Source organism: Ctenopharyngodon idella, chromosome 3 (genome assembly GCF_019924925.1).
Source record: "Ctenopharyngodon idella isolate HZGC_01 chromosome 3, HZGC01, whole genome shotgun sequence".
Taxonomy (NCBI): domain Eukaryota; kingdom Metazoa; phylum Chordata; class Actinopteri; order Cypriniformes; family Xenocyprididae; genus Ctenopharyngodon; species Ctenopharyngodon idella.
The window spans coordinates 35,420,731-35,440,474 of NC_067222.1; the positions used below are offsets into that span (position 1 = coordinate 35,420,731).

The 19,744-nt window shown below is 36.9% G+C and overlaps 4 protein-coding genes across 4 annotated transcripts; 2 read left to right on the forward strand and 2 right to left on the reverse strand.

Annotated features, from left to right (window-relative positions):
- Positions 1-77: 77 nt before the first annotated feature.
- On the forward strand, positions 78-4,853 carry smcr8a (Smith-Magenis syndrome chromosome region, candidate 8a). Its single transcript, XM_051888306.1, has 2 exons — positions 78-2,635; positions 2,771-4,853. Exons 1-2 carry the CDS (start codon positions 501-503, stop codon positions 3,216-3,218), a joined length of 2,583 nt encoding a protein of 860 aa, XP_051744266.1. The 5' UTR covers positions 78-500; the 3' UTR covers positions 3,219-4,853.
- Positions 4,854-5,070: 217 nt separating this feature from the next.
- On the reverse strand, positions 5,071-12,708 carry shmt1 (serine hydroxymethyltransferase 1 (soluble)). The gene is made up of 12 exons (XM_051888308.1): positions 12,563-12,708; positions 11,538-11,641; positions 11,184-11,329; positions 10,926-11,041; positions 10,653-10,813; positions 8,341-8,422; positions 7,740-7,952; positions 7,090-7,206; positions 6,173-6,295; positions 5,941-6,057; positions 5,686-5,796; positions 5,071-5,595 (listed from the first exon to the last, which is right to left on the reverse strand). The coding sequence occupies exons 2-12, from the start codon at positions 11,622-11,624 to the stop codon at positions 5,423-5,425; spliced, it is 1,446 nt and encodes a 481-aa protein (XP_051744268.1). The 5' UTR covers positions 11,625-11,641; positions 12,563-12,708; the 3' UTR covers positions 5,071-5,422.
- Positions 12,709-13,129: 421 nt separating this feature from the next.
- Positions 13,130-17,960, reverse strand: pdap1b (pdgfa associated protein 1b). Its single transcript, XM_051888309.1, has 6 exons — positions 17,650-17,960; positions 17,353-17,444; positions 16,741-16,836; positions 15,507-15,625; positions 15,163-15,314; positions 13,130-13,674 (listed from the first exon to the last, which is right to left on the reverse strand). Exons 1-6 carry the CDS (start codon positions 17,660-17,662, stop codon positions 13,610-13,612), a joined length of 537 nt encoding a protein of 178 aa, XP_051744269.1. The 5' UTR covers positions 17,663-17,960; the 3' UTR covers positions 13,130-13,609.
- A 187-nt stretch (positions 17,961-18,147) lies between these two features.
- bud31 (BUD31 homolog) lies at positions 18,148-19,323 on the forward strand. Its single transcript, XM_051888310.1, has 4 exons — positions 18,148-18,372; positions 18,605-18,727; positions 18,817-18,983; positions 19,120-19,323. Exons 1-4 carry the CDS (start codon positions 18,279-18,281, stop codon positions 19,168-19,170), a joined length of 435 nt encoding a protein of 144 aa, XP_051744270.1. The 5' UTR covers positions 18,148-18,278; the 3' UTR covers positions 19,171-19,323.
- Positions 19,324-19,744: the final 421 nt, after the last annotated feature.

Sequence of the window (19,744 nt, forward strand, 5' to 3'; positions counted from 1 at the left end):
CCAAAATGCTGTCTAGCTAGGACAGCTCACTAGGTTTTGAAACACAGCCACTTTCTCATCAGGACAGTCACGTGGGAAGGTTACGATCGTTTAAATATGGCTGCTTTCAGAGGATGTCAGTTTAGTGAGGAGCTGGAGCACATTGTAACAGCGGTGTTTTCGCGTAGATATACTATATAGATGGCCGATTACAAATAGGTTTATATTAGCGACGGCCATTGACAGATGTATCAGATTTATGGCAGGTGACGTGAAAGGTCTGTCAGGCTGGAGAGCATCGTCTTCAAGCTCATGCATAGCAGATCGTGATCTGGCTCAGTGGACTAACCAGCCCCGCTGCACAGAGAGAGAGAGAGAGAGAGAGAGAGAGGATCCTCAGTGCACAACATGTTTCTGATGTTTTCAAAATGATATCTTTGTGAAATATTATGCTTTCATCGATGCAGATACTGAGCATGGAAGGATATTTCTGCTGATGTCTCTCTATATACTCCGAGAACATGATTGGCTCACCAGATGTGGTGGCTTTTACCAAAGAAGATGACTTTGGGGACTCGTTCTTGGATCCATTGTCACTTCCAGAGGAGTTTTCTGTGCCTTTGTTTACTCATACTGCCAATGCAAATCCATGGACGAAGACATCCTATGCGAAATTCTCAAAAGATTTCATACTCATCTCTGAATTTTCAGAGCAGGTTGGTCCACAGCCTTTACTCACCATTCCCAATGACCCAAAAGTGTGCGGGACATTTGACCTTAACTACTTCTCGCTGCGCATCATGTCTGTGGACTACCAGGCATCTTTTGTCGGACATCCTCCTGGCAGTAACTATCCAAAGCTCAATTTTGTGGAGGACTCAAAAGTCGTCCTAGGTGATTCCAAGGAAGGGGCTTTTGCCTACGTCCATCATCTGACGCTGTACGACTTGGAGGCTCGTGGATTCGTACGGCCCTTTTGCATGGCCTACATTTCCGCAGACGAAAGGAAGATCATGCAGCAGTTCCAAGAACTGTCATCCGAGTTTTCCAAGGCATCAGAAATTCTCAAATCAGGAAACAGGAAAGCTTTTGCAAATGAACTGGAAAAGAAACTGAAAGACTTGGAGTACACCAGATCGGTGCTGCACAAAGAGGCAGAGCAGCAGAAAATGAACAATGGCTGTTATTCCACACAAGCTATTGAGAAGGCGAATGAACTAGCAAATATGGAGAAGTCTATCTATGAACACAAAGATCTACTGAGGCAAATCACATCTTACCCTTCCAGAAAAAAGAGAGATCTGTATTTTGGACAATGCGAGACAGAGCAACAAGCTGACACAAGTGTATCAGATGATACACGAAATAGTAATAATTCTGAACCTGCAGATAAGACACTGGAATCTGAAAGCGATAGCAGAAAGTCCTCCTACACGCCTCAGCTCATCAAGGCCAAATCTGCGAAGTGCTTTGATAAACGCTTGAAAACATTAGAAGAGCTCTGCGATTCCAGCTATTTTCACCAAACTCTAGAGCAACTAAATGTAATCGAGAAGTCATTCCGAGGAGATCTGTGCTCTATTTATACCAGCCAGATTGACAGGGCTCTTCTGAGCAAACAGAGAGTTACTAGTTTTCTCTTTGAATCTGAATGTGACTGGGAGGACGAAGGAACCTCAAAGAACTTCAATATCACTTCCAACAACCCAACGATCCCCATTCTGAACTTATCTGGTGAGCCGCTGAGTCTTGACTCCTACACCACCTGCATAGATGTAGATCACATTAAGCCAGGCGTGGAGTCTGTGGAAGGGCCTCATGAATCCAGTACATCTGACATCACGCAGGAAACCTCAGAGGCCGCCGACACTGAGACCAAAGGGAGTTTAAGTAGCGACAAGAGCATTGAGGCTCTTGGAGGTGTTAGTCCTTCCAGTCTACATTACTTTGATGGCCTTGAAAGAAAGTGCAAGGTATCCGTTGCGTCCTCATTTGAAAATACGTCCCATTCTATTGCTGTCCCACGTAGGTCATCTGATGGGAATCTAGTCCCGATAGATGCAGCTTGCTGTATTGGACAGGATGGTTTTGTTTTTGAGGAACCTTTACCTGAGCTCGCCGAGGAGTGTTGTGGTGACACTGTGGTGAACCAAGAACCTCTGTCTCTTTTTCAAGGAGATCCTGCCTTACAGGTAAACTACATTCTTGAAGAGTCAGCCCTCGCAGAGAGCCCCAACATGGGACTGACTTTTTCCGATCTAAACGCTTGTGTTCTCTCAGAGGATGTGGCAAAAATTAATATCGAAGATGCCTCTGATAGTACAAGCTTCATGAGCGCCTCCACCAGTTCTGACCGAGCGGTGTCTCCGTTCACTTATGGCAGTGCGTTGACGCTAAAGCAGAAGAAGAAAGCTGGTCACAGCGCTCTTCGATTCATCAGGCAATATCCATTTGCTCAGCAAGCCATTTTCTGCCTTCTGAGTGGCCGAACGCTCGTTATTTTGGGGGTGGACGAGGGCACGGTGAGGAAGCTGGTCAATGCTTTGTTTGTTTTTGTGCCCAATCTCGGCAAGTATGGTGAAACCATCCAACCGTGGCTTACGACACCATTTCAGCTTACAGACTTGCAGAGATGGAAACTTATTGGATTGCAGAGGTATGTTGAGAAAATGTGACCTGTAGTCAATCAATAACTCTGTATCATAGTTTCAAAAGTGGTCAAAATGCTTTAAATCAGTGACCAAAAGTGCAAAGTGATTGATTTATTATTTTGACTTCTTCTTTTCTCCAGAGCTGCCTCCCCGACTGGATCCAGCATCCTCCACTCTTTGAATCGATACTGCCGTTACATAGGCATTTTGGATTGCGACAACAAGACCCTCCGGTGTCCACCGTACAGAGGAACACTAATAAGCCATTTGGCGGACCACAGGACTCAGATCAAACGTGGCAGCACCTACTTCCTCCATGTTCAGGGTATGTTGACTCAGCTTACAGCCAAGGCCTTCCTTTACACATTCTGCCATCACATTCACCTTCCCATGGACATCAACGACCAGGGCTCGGTAACGTCACGCAGGACTAATTTCTTGTTGCAGCTCGGCTACACTGTGGAGGAGAGTAAAATTGTCCAGTACCTGAGTGAGCTCATCAAGCAGCATTACATTCAGGGCTCCTCCAAGTGGGTCAACCAGTCTTTTTGTTTTAATTACACCACCAGCTATTTGTACAAAATCTGAATGTGTCCAGTCCACTATCTGTTCATCATTAACCAACCCCGGTTAAAATCAGGAGACCAAACGTATTGAATGTAATCACTTATTTTTTGTGAATATCCTCATGGCATTCCAGGAAGCAGCTGGTTGAACGTCTGGTGTTACAGAATGTGGTGTGTTTGTTTAGTGTAAAGGTTTCCTATTTAAATCTATTGCCAAACCGTTTCCGTAAAAATGGAGAAAATAGGTTCCTTATGTGGTCTTAAGACCTTACAGAAGCTATGTAATAATAAAATCAAGATTCAGCAAGATTTCACCATCGTTCAAGCACATGATTTAAAGAGGGCTCATTTAAATGTGTTGTTACAGGCTTGTTTTCATTAACAGCTATAGCTACCCCGGAACAACAGCAGGAGAGTCTCTAATCACTATTTAATTAATCTGGTCCTGGTTGCCCGTTTCATAATTAATGCTTTTTTGCCTTCATAAGCAATGCAACTGTTGCTGCATGAAAATCACAAGCAGAATTTTAATGGAACTAACTTGCGTGGCATCAGAAGGGTATTTTACAATACACGTTCTTTAAGTCTGCTGCTGTTTACCATTGACCAACAGCCTTATAAACTGCATTATATGCATTTTAATTAGCAGAAAAATTTGGATTAGTCAGTTAGCTTTTTGATTCTTGCATTCTGAGCTTGAGAATTTATTAATGCATTAATTGATTATTAATATAGGAAAAACATGCAAATCAGCTCCTCTCTAGTGGACAAAATCTGATGGGATTTTTCTTTTTTTTTTTTTTATAATACAAAGATGAACAAAGGTTACATTGTTAAACAAACAAAAATTGAGCCAACTGCCCTTTGTGTTTTAACGTAATTGTGCGATAAGGTGAATGAATGTACTGCATGTAAAATGTCACATCGTGGAGAACTGTTACACAATCTTCTGCATGTTTGAAGAACACAAAAATGTAACAATGGCAAAATATGGGGGCATTTATAGACATTGTATCTCACGTGTTGTACTATTCAGCTTTTCTAGATATATTTAAAATGGATATAAATTGTTGTGTGCAAGCAACGTCAGCATGAGTAACTGTGTGGATGAAGTGGCACTTCATTCTAATGGCTGTCGCAGTGTTGTGAAATGAATGATAGTGGTGGTTGTTGCCAAAACTACATCGTCTGTAATTATTCCCACTACTGCATGATTGCAGTTGTAGTCCAGAATTACAGACCACCGCCGTTTCATCACAAGTGTGTCTTAATATTAAGTTGTTTGGCTACCCAGTAATTATTGGCCTTTGTAACGATTTGTCAGAGACAGATTTTTCAACATTTAATTGCAGTCTGTTGAATGTAAATTGAGAACAAGCCATACCATTATACGCACATTATCTTCTAAGAAGGTTATTTCTTTTTCCTGGTTTGAACAAACCTCGTTTGCTGTAACTGTCATACTGTTTTGTTGCTACTGTTCACAAATCTATTTGAAGACAGTATTGTGAGCTTGTCTGGGGTGAGGTGTAATCTTCATGCTAAAATATTAATGGATGTTAAGTCAAGTAAATTTTGAGGGTCATCTGTGTGCTTTAAGTTGCTGCCCACTGTGAAATTACTCTGCCTTCAATTTCATTAAATTATTTCTGATTTAGCCATGTGCATCACATCTTTATTAAATGCCATTATACATACCCTTTAACAGTTTGTGTATTCAGCAAAAACATACTTTCCTTTATTATGTAGTTAAAGGCACATGATTTGTCTCATTCTGAATTTGTAATGACTTACACATGTAAACTTATTAGGGTAAGTAGTAACAGGGAAAAGTAAATTTTATACTCAATTATCAAGACAGAGGTCCAGTCACGTTCACATTTACAATAGGCTTTATTTGCTTTGCATGTACAAATCTATTGTGCCAGTTGGGTTTTTTTTTTTCTTCCTGTTGGTCTGTTTCAGTGGTACAGTAAAACTTCTCATGTTGAATTAACCTGTGTAATCTGAGTTTAACCACAGAAACAAGAAAAAACAAGCAAGAGTACAAAAACCAATCCAATGTGTGTTATCAAAAGACAAACCAGTCATTTGAATTATTCATTTAAAAGGGAAATCACACATATAAGTGTATGATGATTGTGTTGAACCTCTAAGTGCTACATTTAAGCCTCTGTGTCCATCAAATCAAAAGAAATCTTTATTTCAGTCATTAATTCAGACTAATTATAACTCCGGCAACCCAGGCATTGGGAACTTTCCAGAAAAGTCTTCAACTTCCTTTCGGATTTTGTTTATTTTCAGTTGGTACTTCTCATTTTGTGCCAGTTCCTCTTTAAACTCCTTCAAAGTTGCTTTAGGATTCATGTTTCTTTGTATCTCCAATGTCAACTCAATGCCTAAGGGCAGAAACACAATCAATATCTGAGGTAGGTTATAACTTTGTATGATATCCTTTAATATTATATTATTGCTTAAAACAAACTCACCCTGGTGAATGAACTCGGCAACCTTATGGAAATCGTCCTCCAATAGTCCTCGAGATGTAAGAGCAGGAGATCCTAAACGAAGGCCGCTTGGGCGCAAGGCACTTTTATCACCTTCATAATGGAGTTTGGGAGAAGGATCAGTGGAAAAACTGGTTATTGTTGTAGTAAAACATACAAAAAGATGTCGGATTCAAATACATTGTAAAAGAATGGGTCAATTACGCAAGTATTGTTAATGGAGTATTTATAAAGAACCTGGGCAGGTGTTCTTGTTGCAGGCAATGGCACAAGCCTCCAGCACTTTCTCTGCCCTTCCTCCATCAGTACCATTTGAACGTAAATCAACCAAGATGAGATGATTATCGGAGCCACCTAAATTTAAAAATGAAGTGAACACAGTTGACCTTCTGTATCCAACTTCTATCACCCTCAGCTAACGGTTTCATCTACCTATAATTTATAAATTCGAAATCCTTAAGGAACTCACCTGTAACAACTTTGTAGCCCTTTTCCATTAGGGTGGTTGCTAAAGCCTTACAATTTGCCAGAACTTGCAACTGATAGGTCTTGAACTCTGGAGTCAGAGCCTGCTTCAAAGCAACAGCAACCCCTGCACATCACATCAAACAAACAAATAAAAAAAGAAATCTGAAAGCAGAGTAAGAATGTTAATTATAATTGATTATAATAAAAAATATATTATTAATAAACATCCAATTAATAAATATTTACTATTTAATTTGACCAAAGCACATATTTGGTACAAAAAAAAAAAAAAAAAAATTCTTAGATTAAGTATGCCAATTTTCAGGAATATTAATAAGTGCCGTAAAATTTAATTAGTAATTATTTTTAAAGAATAGCAATAAACATTAATGCATATTTACGGTTTAATTTAAATAAGACAAGTTTACTGTATTTTAATACATTTATGTATTAAGCATGAACATAGTTTGTACATAGTATAAATTTAATTTGCTTAATTTGGAATTTAAGTCAAGTAATAACTCTCAGGTTGAATCCAGAGCATAACAAAGCACTACACTGGTCATTGTAAGATTACAGTGTCCCTACAAGCTCTCCGGGCAAGCACTGACATGACTGTTGATTGGGATGATACAGGGAGGCCAACAAATGAATGGTGGTTTTTGTCAAGTGGTGTTATTGTGGCGTTTGCAGAGAATGTAATGTTTATATATAGATAAACACTTGTGCACTCTAGCATCAGATGGCTGTATGTATAGAGTGTGTTCAGCATCTGATTGGATGGTTACTGAACTAAATTAAACAGCAAGCTTAATCAAATGTCAATTAATAGATCTTCAATTAATCATAAACATCCCTAGTGTAAATGCAAACTTATCCAACCTTTATATTAAAGACATGGAGGACATCAGCTCTTACCTGCAATGGCATGGTTGTGAGGGCCACCCTGCAGTCCAGGAAACACGGCCTGGTTAATCAGACTCTCCAGGTTATACAGGGTCTCCTTGCCTGTCTTTGCATCAACACTACGAACTCCTGAAATTCAAGAGTTATCATGACCAGTGTTGGGGGTAACGCATTACAAGTAACGCAAGTTATGTAATCAGATTACTATTTTCAAGTAACTAGTAAAGTAATGCACTACTTTTAAATTTGCATCAAGATCTCGGAGTTACTTTAAAGCAAGTAACACAAGTTACTTTGTTCTCTCATTTACTGACTGACAGCTCTCTTGTCCCGTGTTGAGAGAAATTGGTAGAAAGCGTTGTATGCGCTGTAAACGTGATGGTTGTTTTCAGTATTCCTCAAAATGAATAAAAACAGTGAAATGCAAACCTGCAGTAATAAAATATGATAAATAATGCATATACTTTATGTATTTAATCTCACTTTATTAACCGTACAGGCGTGAATTTGCATTTCCTTCATCCTGAGGCCAATTCATTTCACTTCAATATAAGTAATATTGTAATGCATTACTTTTAATGGTAACTTTCCCCAACACTGATCATGACAGTGCTGTCAGGAGCTTAGATTTAGTGTGACAGGTCAGTTCACACTGAACTCACCCTTCCTAAAGAAAATGACTCCTGCCCTGCAGCCCCTCAGGGTCTTATGGGTCGTGGTGGAAACAACATCACAGTATTCAAACGGAGATGGAACGACTCCTGCTGCCACCAGACCACTGATGTGAGCCATGTCTGCCAGAAGATACGCTCCATTCTCATCTGCGATCTTCCTCAGCCGACTGTAGTCCAGGTTACGGGAATAGCAGCTGGTTCCTTAACAATGATACACAGAAACATTAAAAGTGATGCTTGTCATTTCTTTCAGTGTTAAAATACATAGTCCCAACCAATGATGTAAACTTGGGTGGACCGTTTGTCCGACTAATAGCGGAAAAAAGGAATGTTATTATTTTTGCATAATGTATTGTTGTTTTTTCCATTTTATTTAGTTGAACAAAGAGATGTATAAAAAAAAAATACAAAAAGAATTACACAAAAGAAAGGAATCAGGACAAAAATCTCTCAAATTGTCAGAACAGAAAACAAGAAAAAAATGGGTTTTCAAGTAATGTTAAAAATTAGTTGTCCAAAAACTAAAAAATTAAGAATACTTTACATCCTGTAGTTCAAAAAGTCCTCAGATTTCATAAACTACACTGACCTGCAATGATTAGTCTTGGGTGGAAGAGGCGAGCATTTTCCTCAAGTCTGTCATAATCAATATACCCAGTTTCTGGATTTACCTGGAAAACAATGGTAACACTTTAACTAATGGGACCTTATTGTAATGTTAGGTAAAGCACTAAAGGGATAGTTCACCCAAAAATGAAAATTATCCCATGATTTACTCACCCCTCAAGCCACCCTAGGTGTATATGACTGTCTTCTTTCAGACGAACACAATCGGAGATATATTTAAAAATATTCTTAGCCCTCCAAGGTTTATAATGGTTGTGAACGGGGGCCCTCGTTTTGAAGATGAAAAAAAAAAAATAAAAATGCATCCATCCATAAAAACAATGAATCCATACGACTCCAGAGGGTTAATAAAGACCTTCTGAAGCGAATCTATGCGTTTGCGTAAGACAAATATCCTTATTTAAAACTTTATGAAGTAAAATAACAAGCTTCCGGCGCAACAGCCATACACATTTGGCATACGTCCAAAAAGCGCTAACTTCTGTGGCGTAGTACACAATGCCATGACGTTCTACACAATGTCCTACACTAGAACATGTAGTACGTCACGGAAATCAGCACTTTTTGGACATACGTCGAATGTGTATGGCTGTCATGAAGGAAGCTTGTTATTTTACTTCATAAAGTTTTAAATAAGGATATTTGTCTTGCACAAATGCATCGATTCACTTATAAACCATTATAAACCTTGGAGGACTAAAGATATTTTTAAATATATCTCAGATTGTGTTTGTCTGAAGAAGATCATATACACCTAGGATTAGAGATCGACCGATATATCGATTTACCGATATTTTCCCCGATATTTAAGCATTTTACCATAAACGGATATCAGTTTTGTAATATCGGATTTACCGATAAACGCCGCCATCTTGTGGGTGTTTTGAGAATTGCGCGCAGGATCGTCATTACAGCTCATCTGAGGGGAGACGACAGGTGAAGGGGCGTGCACAGGTAAAGTATACTTACCTGCTTTGCTGTAATTAGTAAACTTTATTTAACATAATCATTAATGCACAAATTAGTTGTGTTACATAAATGCCTGAAATTTAGCTAGTTTATGCAGCTTGTCTCTAAGAAATAGAGACAAGCTCACGGAGTCACGTAAGATAATCCGTCAAGTCCTGTCCAAATAAAGATGTAACTTTGCATGAATTAAATAATACAGCCATGAATGAGCACATGTTGGAAATAAAAGCGCTGAATTTAATTCTCTCTCTGTTGTCTATGCTCATCATTAGTCTCGTGAAGTCGTCTGCATTTTGCTGTTCACTCAGCGGGTTGATGCTCAGGAAATGCTCCACGGCCACCGCATGTAACTTTTAACAAGATTCACTTGTTTAAAACACCTTAATTATATAAACATTTACTATATAACCATTTATTCGCTAATAAACATCCATGTAAACAACTCTATGGAAATTGATTATTATAATAACGAGCGATCACAGTTTGAGTATAGTTCTGTGTAAATGCATAGATAAACAGCGTTTTGTCGGCAGATATTTCATAATCTAGAATGACAAAAACATTATTAATAATTCTGATATAACATACCAGTTGAGAAATGCAATAAAATACAATGTTTTGTTTGTTATATTCCAATATTCCAGAGAATATTATTCAGTTATTTAACATTATCCAGCGAATTATTCTTCACTCTTTAGCCTATTAAACAGCTTATAAATCCACTAAAACTGTAGTTTAAAATGAAGTATTACATTTCTGCAAAGTTGATATGACTCCTGTCTTTAATTTATTTTCTCACAGACACAACATTAGACATTCTACATTTATTTTGCTTATTGTTAACATTAGTGTTGCTGCTGATGCTTTTTATAAATAAAATGATTATTGTAATATGATGATTAAAATGAACAATATTTATTGGTGTATAAATAAGATTTGTTTTCTATGCAAGGAGGGAGTGATTGTTATAAATAAAATGGTTTGTTCAGTTCAGTGGTGTTGTAATCGTGTCAAAAACAGAAGTATAACAGTAAATAAATATCGGAGGGTGAGTAAATCACGGAATAATTTTCATTTTTGGGTGAACCATCCCTTTAACTAATACTAACTAACAACAAGTAATACAGTAATAGTGTTTATTAATCTTTGTATTTTATAAAAATACAACTGTTCATTGTTAGTTCATGTTAGTTCACTTCAATTAAACTATCAAACAGATACAACTTTTGATTTTAATAATGTATTAGTAAATGTTGAAATTAACTAAAGAGTTTACCACAATGCTAATTCTAATCACAAGGTTACCTTATAAGGCATAGACTCAAAGAAAATAGATGTGGCTGAGATTTTCTTCTTGTCAGTCATGAAGCCGTGGGTGAGATGGCCGCCATCGGGAAGATCAAGGCCCATGATCCGCCCATGAGGTTCCACTATGGCTGTGTATACAGCAAAGTTCGCAGGTGACCCTGAGGAAAAAAAAGAAACTTTATTTTGAACAATGTGCGCTTGAGTTAATGTTTCATATGTTACATCATCTCTTATAGCAAGCACGGTCCAGTGACACAGAAACAAGCCTACCAGAGTATGGCTGAACATTCACTCCCCATTTATCCGGGTCGAGGCCGTACACCTTGAGAGCTCTCGCCTGACACAAACGCTCCAATTCATCAACATGCTCTGTGCCTCCATAATATCTTACAACATTAAACAAAATTTGACATTTAACACAAGCCCATTTTTCAACTTTGAAAGTGTAAATTATATAATACTTCTGTTGCTACAACAACATAAAATTGCACTTTAACAGTACGTAAAATGTCATTGCACAATAATCACCTCTGACCAGGATAACCCTCAGAGTATTTGTTGTTCATGCAGGAACCAAGAGCCTCCAAAACAGCTCGACTAGTGAAGTTCTCAGAGGCAATGAGCTCCAATCCATACGTCTGCCGCCGCTTCTCCTTCTTTATTATGTCAAATACCTAGTGCAAACAAAAATATATTAACACTATAAACAGATAATAAGCAATGACACAAGCTGTTTTGAGCAAAGCTGGGCCAAAGCGGTCTGTCACATGGCAGATCTATATAGTCTAGGAGACCCGATTTCACAATATCACTCATGGTTCACTGCATGCTTTCAAAATAACATAGACTTGAGGATGGTTGTATATATAATCACTCACTTACCTCAGGATCATTTGTGCTCAGAGGTTCCAGCATCATCTTGTTATGAGATTCCCATGTTTTATTATCATGGCCGTTGAGCTGAGCCATAGTTGATGATCTCTAGTCTAGAGGAAAATATGTTATTGTTTAAAGTGAGAAGACTCCCATATGCAAAACATACTGTCTACACTGGGTTGCATCATTAGTAATACAAGCATTAATGCACTCGAGTTTGAGTTCTTAAACTTTACAGCAGGGTATTCTTGGTTCAAATGCACAGTATTGTTCTGTAACTACTTAGTCTTGATTAGACTGGTATTCAGGAATCTGCAGTGTAGTGCACAAAGCTGAAGAGTTATTAACTAAAACTATTAACAACAATTGTCGTTAACTGAAATAAAGCAGAAACAAGACAATATTTTACCTAAAGTACTAAAATCACTCAAACAAAGTGAAATAAGTTAAATAGAAATATTTAAAACTGACGAAAACTGAAAATATAACAATAAAAGCTAATTCAGAACATGAATAAATACCGTAATGGTATATATAGTACTAAAACAACACTGCTCAGCTGTCAATCAAATGATGCAACTGCAGCTGCCAGCGCAGAGCACGCTTCTGACAGATTATGAAACACAGCTTTGAGTAGGTTTTCCCATGTCTTGTTGATAACTTTAGGGGTAAAATAAAATTAGGGTCCCAGTTATAGAGCGGCACATAAACCGGAACTACTGTCTTTAGGGTTACATTTTTCCCGCGAAATACATCCTGTAACTAATACTTATCATGCGAGCAACGTTAACTAATAAAAACGGAGACGATGTGATTCTTTGACATACAAATGTTATAGAGCAATATGTGTACGCGCTCTTTATGCACCTATCTGCACAACGGTAACAGACTGGCATTCATCGGCCGAGAATGTGGAGCACATGCAGACAGTCACAAGGTTTTGATTTGATCCACTAAATCACAACTCTGCTTTACGTTACCTAAACTTTAAACATAGCTGTGACATGCAGTGGAAATGTTCTTCCACTTACCTTAACAAACGTGATGAACGGTTCGTCCCAAATTAACGTTACTTTCAATGTCAGTTTTCTTTTTTAGGTTTCCTCGTGCCAAAGTCCGCGAAATTTGGAGACCAATGAGCACGCTGCGGGGCGTGGCTAGTCGATGAACTCCTGCCCCGCCCACTAATGACTGGCGTGATACAGCCTGCATTGTTGCTTTTTTTTCTTTTTAACTTACATTTTAATATCTTAAACTTCATAAATGCTATTGTTTTAAGGCTTGAGGAAACTCTGGGCTTTTCTGGGACTTTGAGAACAAAGGTAATGGGTTGTGTCCAATATCATAATACCAATAATAAAAATATATATTTAAAACATCTTCACAATGTTTCTAATGCACTCTAAAATGATCTAGAAATATATAATATAAATTATATAATGTATAATATAATGACCTAAAAATAATATACACGTTAACGACTACAAAATGTCAATATAAATACATTCAAGCACAAAACTACACCTTTTAAAAAAATCAAAACAGTTCCTCAGAAGGGTTGAAGAATACGATTAAGATCTACAAAACAATTCAGCATATAATAAAAAGTTCTGGCATTTTATTGGTATGTTATTCTTTACATTATTTGAAGAGAATACCATCAGAACATCATTCTAATTACACCAGGTCCTTTACAACTGAGGACAGATGTTTTTATTCTTACAGTGATCCTTTAAACTGAGACAGCCAAGTCCACTCAGTTACATGTGGCAATATGTTAATATATTAATAAATATGTCTATATTTCTAATATCACTGAGTGAAAGCAAGCATTAAGATTTGTTTAGCCACTTTAGTGAAAGCATCAGCACTTTCACAAAGGCATTTTTTTCGGACAATTAAATGCCTGTTTCTGGGTTAATATACTCTGAAATATTCCTTTTCAATGGAACATAGTTTTATATCATCTTACATAGCATACCGCATCATCTTTTGCGTTGTCTTCAAAAATAACATTGTCAATATAATTGTATACTGTCCACAAATGCATTAAAACCTCTAAGAATCCAATATTCGGATTATTTAAGTGACAACGTGTGTAGTCCTTTAGCCGCTGCTGCTGCCGCCGCCGCTGCATCTTTTGCTGCAATGACAAAGAAGAAAACATTAATTATTCTCTCATTTCCCATGGGACATTTTGGCCGCATTTACATAACATGGTTCAAGTGACCCAGTTCCAATTTTTTCCCTCACATGTGGCACAGATCGGATATGACCCACGAATGTGTAAGCAGGAAAATCACATGGATTCCGATATTCTCAGATCTGTTTCAGGCCACATTCATAGGTGGAAATAAATCTGATATGAACTGGATACGTGCATTTGCGTCTGCCATAAGCAGACAGATCGGATATTCCCCTATCAATGCGAGTCATGCGCTATTGAAAAAACAACAGTGGCGAATGACGTCAACTCAGGTGGCCGTCAACCACGATCACATGACTTTCAAAGGCCAGGCAAAAACAATGGCTCTCCGCTTTTTTCTCTGCCTTAAGAGACCAATGTTTTGCTGACCTTTAAAGATGGTGCGTAAGCAAAAGCTTGCATTATTTCGTCTGCGTCCATTGCAAATAGCGCCGTGTTTACTCCCTTTTTGGCTTTTTCTGTGACAGTATGTCTACCTTAGGTTGTTTCTTCAAGTGTATAGTGTAAATGCAGATATCGGATATGGGTCACTTATAAAAGAAGACATAAGCTGGGCCCAGTTGTTCAAAAGTACTCTGAACAGATTTCGGCTATTGGATTGGATCAAATCTTGAAAATGTGTTGTTCAAAAGAAAAAAACAGATTCTGAAATTAGATCACAAAATCCAATCTTGGTTTTGATCTGGATCAAATCGTCAGTTTGTGTTTGTCAAAAAATTTTAGTAAAATAGGAATAGATTTGATTTAAAAAATATATATATATATATCAGGATTATCCTGATCCCAGCAGAAGAGTGGATTTCAGGAACAAAAATTTAATAAAACTTTAAAACTGGTATCATGTAATATATACACACACATTTATATTTTTATTTTGCTCTAGTTTAACAATTAAAATAATAAAGACATTAGCTACATAATAAGCCTTTCAGTACAGTGAAGTAAAAAAAAAATAAATAAATAAAAAGATTTTGCCGCCATAAAATAATCCCCCAATATCAAACAAAAATAATATATTTAATTTTAAGTGTTATTTTAATCACTGTATATAACCTACATTTTCTGAGTTTTTTGCAAATGTACACAAACTTTCTTAGGGGAATGCAAAACTTTTGCGAGAGAACTAAACATATTATATAAATTATATATTAATTATTAATCTGGAAAAGTGTGATCAGCACGATCCAATCCTATATTACTTTGAAAAACTGTCACAAAAGTAAGATGGATTACCTTATCCTGGATAATAAAACATGGGATTTCCAAATCTAGATCATTCTGATCCAGATTAAACTTTTTGAACAACTGGGCCCAGGTCATCAAAAAAAAATCAGATATAGTCAACGAATCAGAATTGGGCATCAAGACCTGCAGTGTAAATGCGACCTTGCACAAGTTGTTGTGTGCTGTGTGCTGAAGATTTACCTTTACGTTCCTCTTCTTTTTTCCGTGCCGCCTCCTCCCGTTGTTTTCTAATAATGGCGAGTCGAGCGAGGTCAGCTTTAGCTTGATCTGTCTTTCCTGCTAAATGCATTTTCATATACCTCTCCTTGGCCTTTTGCTTTTCAATCTCTTCTCTGAAATAAGGAAAAAATATATACTGAAATAGCAGAAAAGATGTACGTGTCTAGAAGTCTATGTATAAATACATAATAAAGTATATCAAACATTCAGCATGTGAGCAGCAATGACAAAAAATGATACAAATAAAATGATGGTGAATAATGAGAGGGTACCAAGTAGTTTGTGATAAAGACGTTGTCTCTTACCTTTCTCTTCTGGAAAGCTGTTTGGGACCCTCAAGTTCTATCTCTGTGACTTTCTTTGTTTTTTGGGCAACTCGATTAGGATTTTCAATCTCTATCAATCCCTCAACACCCTTCCTTTTCTGTGACAAAATGGAGACAGCATTGTTATTGTTAACTTAAACTAAAACTATTAAAAATTTTAGTTAACTGAAATATACTTTAATATGAAAATAAGGCTGAAAGAAAAATAAAATAAGAATTTTAGATTAAAAAAAAGACAAACTTAAAAACCTAAATGAAAATTAGAAATGTTGCCTTTGTAACTAACTGAAATAAAATAGGTTTTTGTTGAAGTAATAAATTAGTAAAACAAACTATTAAAGCTAAATAGAAACATAAAAAACTAATAAAAATGACAAATGCACATAACAAAATAAAAATAAAACTTAACCTAAAATTAAAATGTAAAAATAAAAGCTAATTCAAAATATTTATAAATACTACAATATTATATAAATAATACTAAAAAATAAAAAGGATGGTGACAAGAGGTCAGTTTTCAGACATTTAGTGCATCCATACAAAAGCTCCTCCTGAAACTGGACGAGTTATTTGATTCTGTACCTGCTGTATCGACAACCAACCTTCATCCATCAGATGACTGTGACTCACATTCCACATATATAATTCCTACATTTTAAACACAGTGATTGAGTGACTAATCAAAGAGCAATGCTCTGCTCCACCCAATGAGATTCCACATTTAATTAGACTAAATAAAGGTCCATTCAAACCAGGCACGATAACTATAATGATAAAGTTTTAAAAATCATTCTAGTTCTATGAGAACAGGGCAATCCACACCACAATTATAGCAATAACGACACAAAGCAACAATGTTGTTGAAATCACTTTTTAGAATGATTTTTTTTTCAGCTGATGAATGATAAAAACATTGACAGCCAATCAGAATCCACAGACTTTAACAAGCTTGAACATTTAAAGCAGCAGACGATAAAACTGCAGCACACGCTTATAATTAAACAGAACGTTAGAACGTGCGTTGGTGTGGACGCTAATATAGTTATCGTTATAGTTATTGTTCTTGGTGTGAGTGGTCCTTTTGTGACCAGGGCTGGCTGAATATGTACGTTCTGCCATGGTAGTCTCTGACGAACGAATCTGCAGAAGGATCTCTAAATATATGGATAGCTCTGCAGGAACATGGGATCATCAATTCTGAGATAAAATTTACCTGAGACCCGTCGTCGTCACTGTCTTCTGAGCCTGATGCTGTCAGTTTGTCCTCACTCTGGTTGTCGTTCACTGCTGCACCTTCTTCTTCTTCATTCTACAACGTAAAAATAAACCATTACCACATGCAACAATGAATTTTTTAGGTAATTTGACTTGCAGATGGCCACTGAATCTGAAAGTGGCTGTAGTAAGTGGAACTCAATCACCTTTTGTATTTTACCGTTATTTTCAATTGTAAGAAAGAAGGAGTGGAGTTTAAACAGACTAAATGATTGGAGAAGTCTAGAGTATGTCACCAGAGATAAGTCTGTCACTGAACTGAAAGATTAATGACATTCTAAATAAAAATTACGAGGTCAAAACAACATTACATGGACGAATCCTTCACAATAAGATCATTAACACACGCTTAGTAAATAGATGGGGTTCATTTCCATTTCATGCCCACTTTAGACAGCTGTTTATTAACATGCCATGCTTAGAGAAACTACTCAAAACTGTTTCAGCAGAGGGAGCTGCTGTGTTTCGTCCTGTTAAGATTATTAATTTCTTTAAAACCTCGTTCTTACCCATATTTGTTCGTTTTTCTGTATTTAGTTGCAATACTTACCTTTTTTCTTTCTTTTTCTTCTTTCATTTGAGCATCTATTTCTTCAGGACTTGTGTAGGTTCTCATGCGACCTTTATGGCCACCTTTTTTCCCTAAAATAAGCACAAAAAAGTATGTGACTTTCCAGTAGTATTGTTCTCAGTGAAAAAAATATCCAGATAAAACAGAATACTTTGTTTAAAAAGTACAAAATACCGACTGTATATAATGTCAATCATAAAAACAGACTATAAACAGCAGCACCAGTTCATGATGTACTCAATCAGTAATCACACTAAAAACTAAATGATCTCTTACCTCCTTTAGGCATGATGAAGACTAAACTTAACTTGATATAAAAAATAAAATAAAAAACGACTCAGTCCCAGTCCCAACAAAAGCTTGGTAGTTATGATATCAGGTTGCCTCACTTCACCACACTCTCGTGTAACCAATACTGTAGGTACAAAATGGCAGTAATTAATTGTACGTGGTTTTAATTGGCTCGGGGGCGATACAGTAAATAAAACAAATATAAAATTCCACGATTAAGTAAGTACAGTCATCGATTAGCATATAGCCAGCGGGTCCATATTCCTATATTTACACTCAGGCACACAATCAGACACCTAGCCTGATGCAATATGCTAGAAGAGAGAATAACACCACCGCCTCACCATAATAAAACCAACGTTGATATGTGCGTTAGTCAGGATTGCAGTGCAATACATTTTAGCAATGTAATGTCTAATAAAATAACCCTGATAATAATTATAGTTCGTATTTTATGTGTAAAAACAAAGACAGCTCGTTGACGTAACAAGTCATCCTATAAGGACCACTGACGTGACGTCATCTGCTTGGCGACAGAAATCGGGAAAGTTTCTAATGCATCAGCTCGCTGTTGTTAAATAACTGAGACGATCGTATATTGCCTAAATAATATAATGCCTAAGGTGAAAAGGAGTAGGAAACCACCTCCGGATGGTTGGGAGCTCATAGAGCCAACTCTTGATGAACTGGACCAGAAAATGCGCGAAGGTTCGTTCAGCAAGCTACAGACTAGCCGGAATGCTAACAAGTCGGTTGTTTATTTGGAACGTTAATTGGTCAGAAGAACGTTTGTGTAATGAAACATTCATATTTAGATATGTGGTTAATTTAAAAGGGGTAATTGGTCCCTTGTCACTTTTTTATTATTTATCAGTTGGCTAGATATTATCACGTTTATACGTCTACCACAGTGTTATTAATCAATGCTTTAAATTCACAGCTGAAACCGAGCCACATGAGGGCAAACGTAAAGTTGAGTCTCTATGGCCAATCTTCCGACTTCATCACCAACGCAGCCGTTACATTTTCGACCTTTTCTACAAGAGAAAGGCCATCAGTCGAGGTATAGTGGTGGGATTCGGTTTTGTAGTGTTTGTTTTATTTCGAGATCTGTTTTTATGTAAGTTGTTAACTTGCTGTTTTCATTCCCAGAGCTTTATGAATATTGCATCAAAGAGGGCTATGCAGACAAAAATTTGATTGCCAAATGGAAGAAACAGGGCTATGAAAATCTGTGCTGTCTGCGGTGCATTCAGACGCGCGACACTAACTTTGGAACAAATTGCATATGCAGAGTTCCCAAGGGCAAGCTTGAAGTGGTAAGTTAAAGTTATTCAAGCCCTACACATCTGTCAGATTCCAGGTCCTATTAGTACTACTAGGTATGCCAACATTTTTTTTAAATCTTTTTTGCATTTCTTCCATTGACACTAATTTGTTCTTTGTTTCTCATAGGGTCGTATCATTGAGTGCACTCACTGTGGATGCAGAGGATGTTCTGGATGAGGCAAAGGAGAAACCGCTTACTGGGCTTTGATTTGTGTTTTTAATATACTTAATGGTTTGTCATTACGATTTTGGATCTGTTGAAATCATATGATTGTTTATGTATGTTTTGAATTTTTTTTTATATTAAACTGCTGTATCTTAATCATTCTGGATTAGTGTCCAGTCTCATACTTATGAGTATGAGGGTCTCATACTCATATCTCTCAACTATATATGCATACACACACACATACAATAATACATATATTAAAAAAGAACACTTCAGCATGATCACGTTATTGGTATTACTCGAGTCAGTCCATTCTGCTCTAGAAAGCAAAGAAAGGAGTCCAAGATCTTGTAAAATATGTAAAAATAATAATAATAATTAAAAAAATAAAATAAAGTTGTTTAAGTCTTTCCATTGCTATACAAGAATTATGGATGGATGGACCTTAAATACTTTTCCAGTATGGCAATCAGGTGTTTCACTTGCAATAGACAGGTTTACAAACTTGTGTTCATGTATTTTTCAAGATAATCGGAAGAAGACAAAGAAAATAGATTTGGGGGAAAATAGGGATTTCTTTAC

Bases quoted from the DNA above. Each gene is read 5' to 3' on its own strand.
- smcr8a (XM_051888306.1), top strand. From the start codon at position 501: ATGATTGGCTCACCAGATGTGGTGGCTTTTACCAAAGAAGATGACTTT. The intron at 2,636-2,770 runs GTATGTTGAGAA...TCTTTTCTCCAG, and splicing joins AAACTTATTGGATTGCAGAG to AGCTGCCTCCCCGACTGGAT.
- shmt1 (XM_051888308.1), bottom strand. From the start codon at position 11,624: ATGGCTCAGCTCAACGGCCATGATAATAAAACATGGGAATCTCATAAC. The intron at 7,953-8,340 runs GTCAGTGTAGTT...ATCATTGTTAAG, and splicing joins CCCAAGACTAATCATTGCAG to GAACCAGCTGCTATTCCCGT. The intron at 5,797-5,940 runs GTTCTTTATAAA...TCCATTATGAAG, and splicing joins CAACAAGAACACCTGCCCAG to GTGATAAAAGTGCCTTGCGC.
- bud31 (XM_051888310.1), top strand. From the start codon at position 18,279: ATGCCTAAGGTGAAAAGGAGTAGGAAACCACCTCCGGATGGTTGGGAG. The intron at 18,728-18,816 runs GTATAGTGGTGG...TTTCATTCCCAG, and splicing joins GAGAAAGGCCATCAGTCGAG to AGCTTTATGAATATTGCATC. The intron at 18,984-19,119 runs GTAAGTTAAAGT...TGTTTCTCATAG, and splicing joins CCAAGGGCAAGCTTGAAGTG to GGTCGTATCATTGAGTGCAC.
- pdap1b (XM_051888309.1), bottom strand. The intron at 15,626-16,740 runs GTAAATTTTATC...ATTTTGTCACAG, and splicing joins GTGACGACGACGGGTCTCAG to AAAAGGAAGGGTGTTGAGGG. The intron at 13,675-15,162 runs GTAAATCTTCAG...TTGTCATTGCAG, and splicing joins AAAAGAAGAGGAACGTAAAG to CAAAAGATGCAGCGGCGGCG.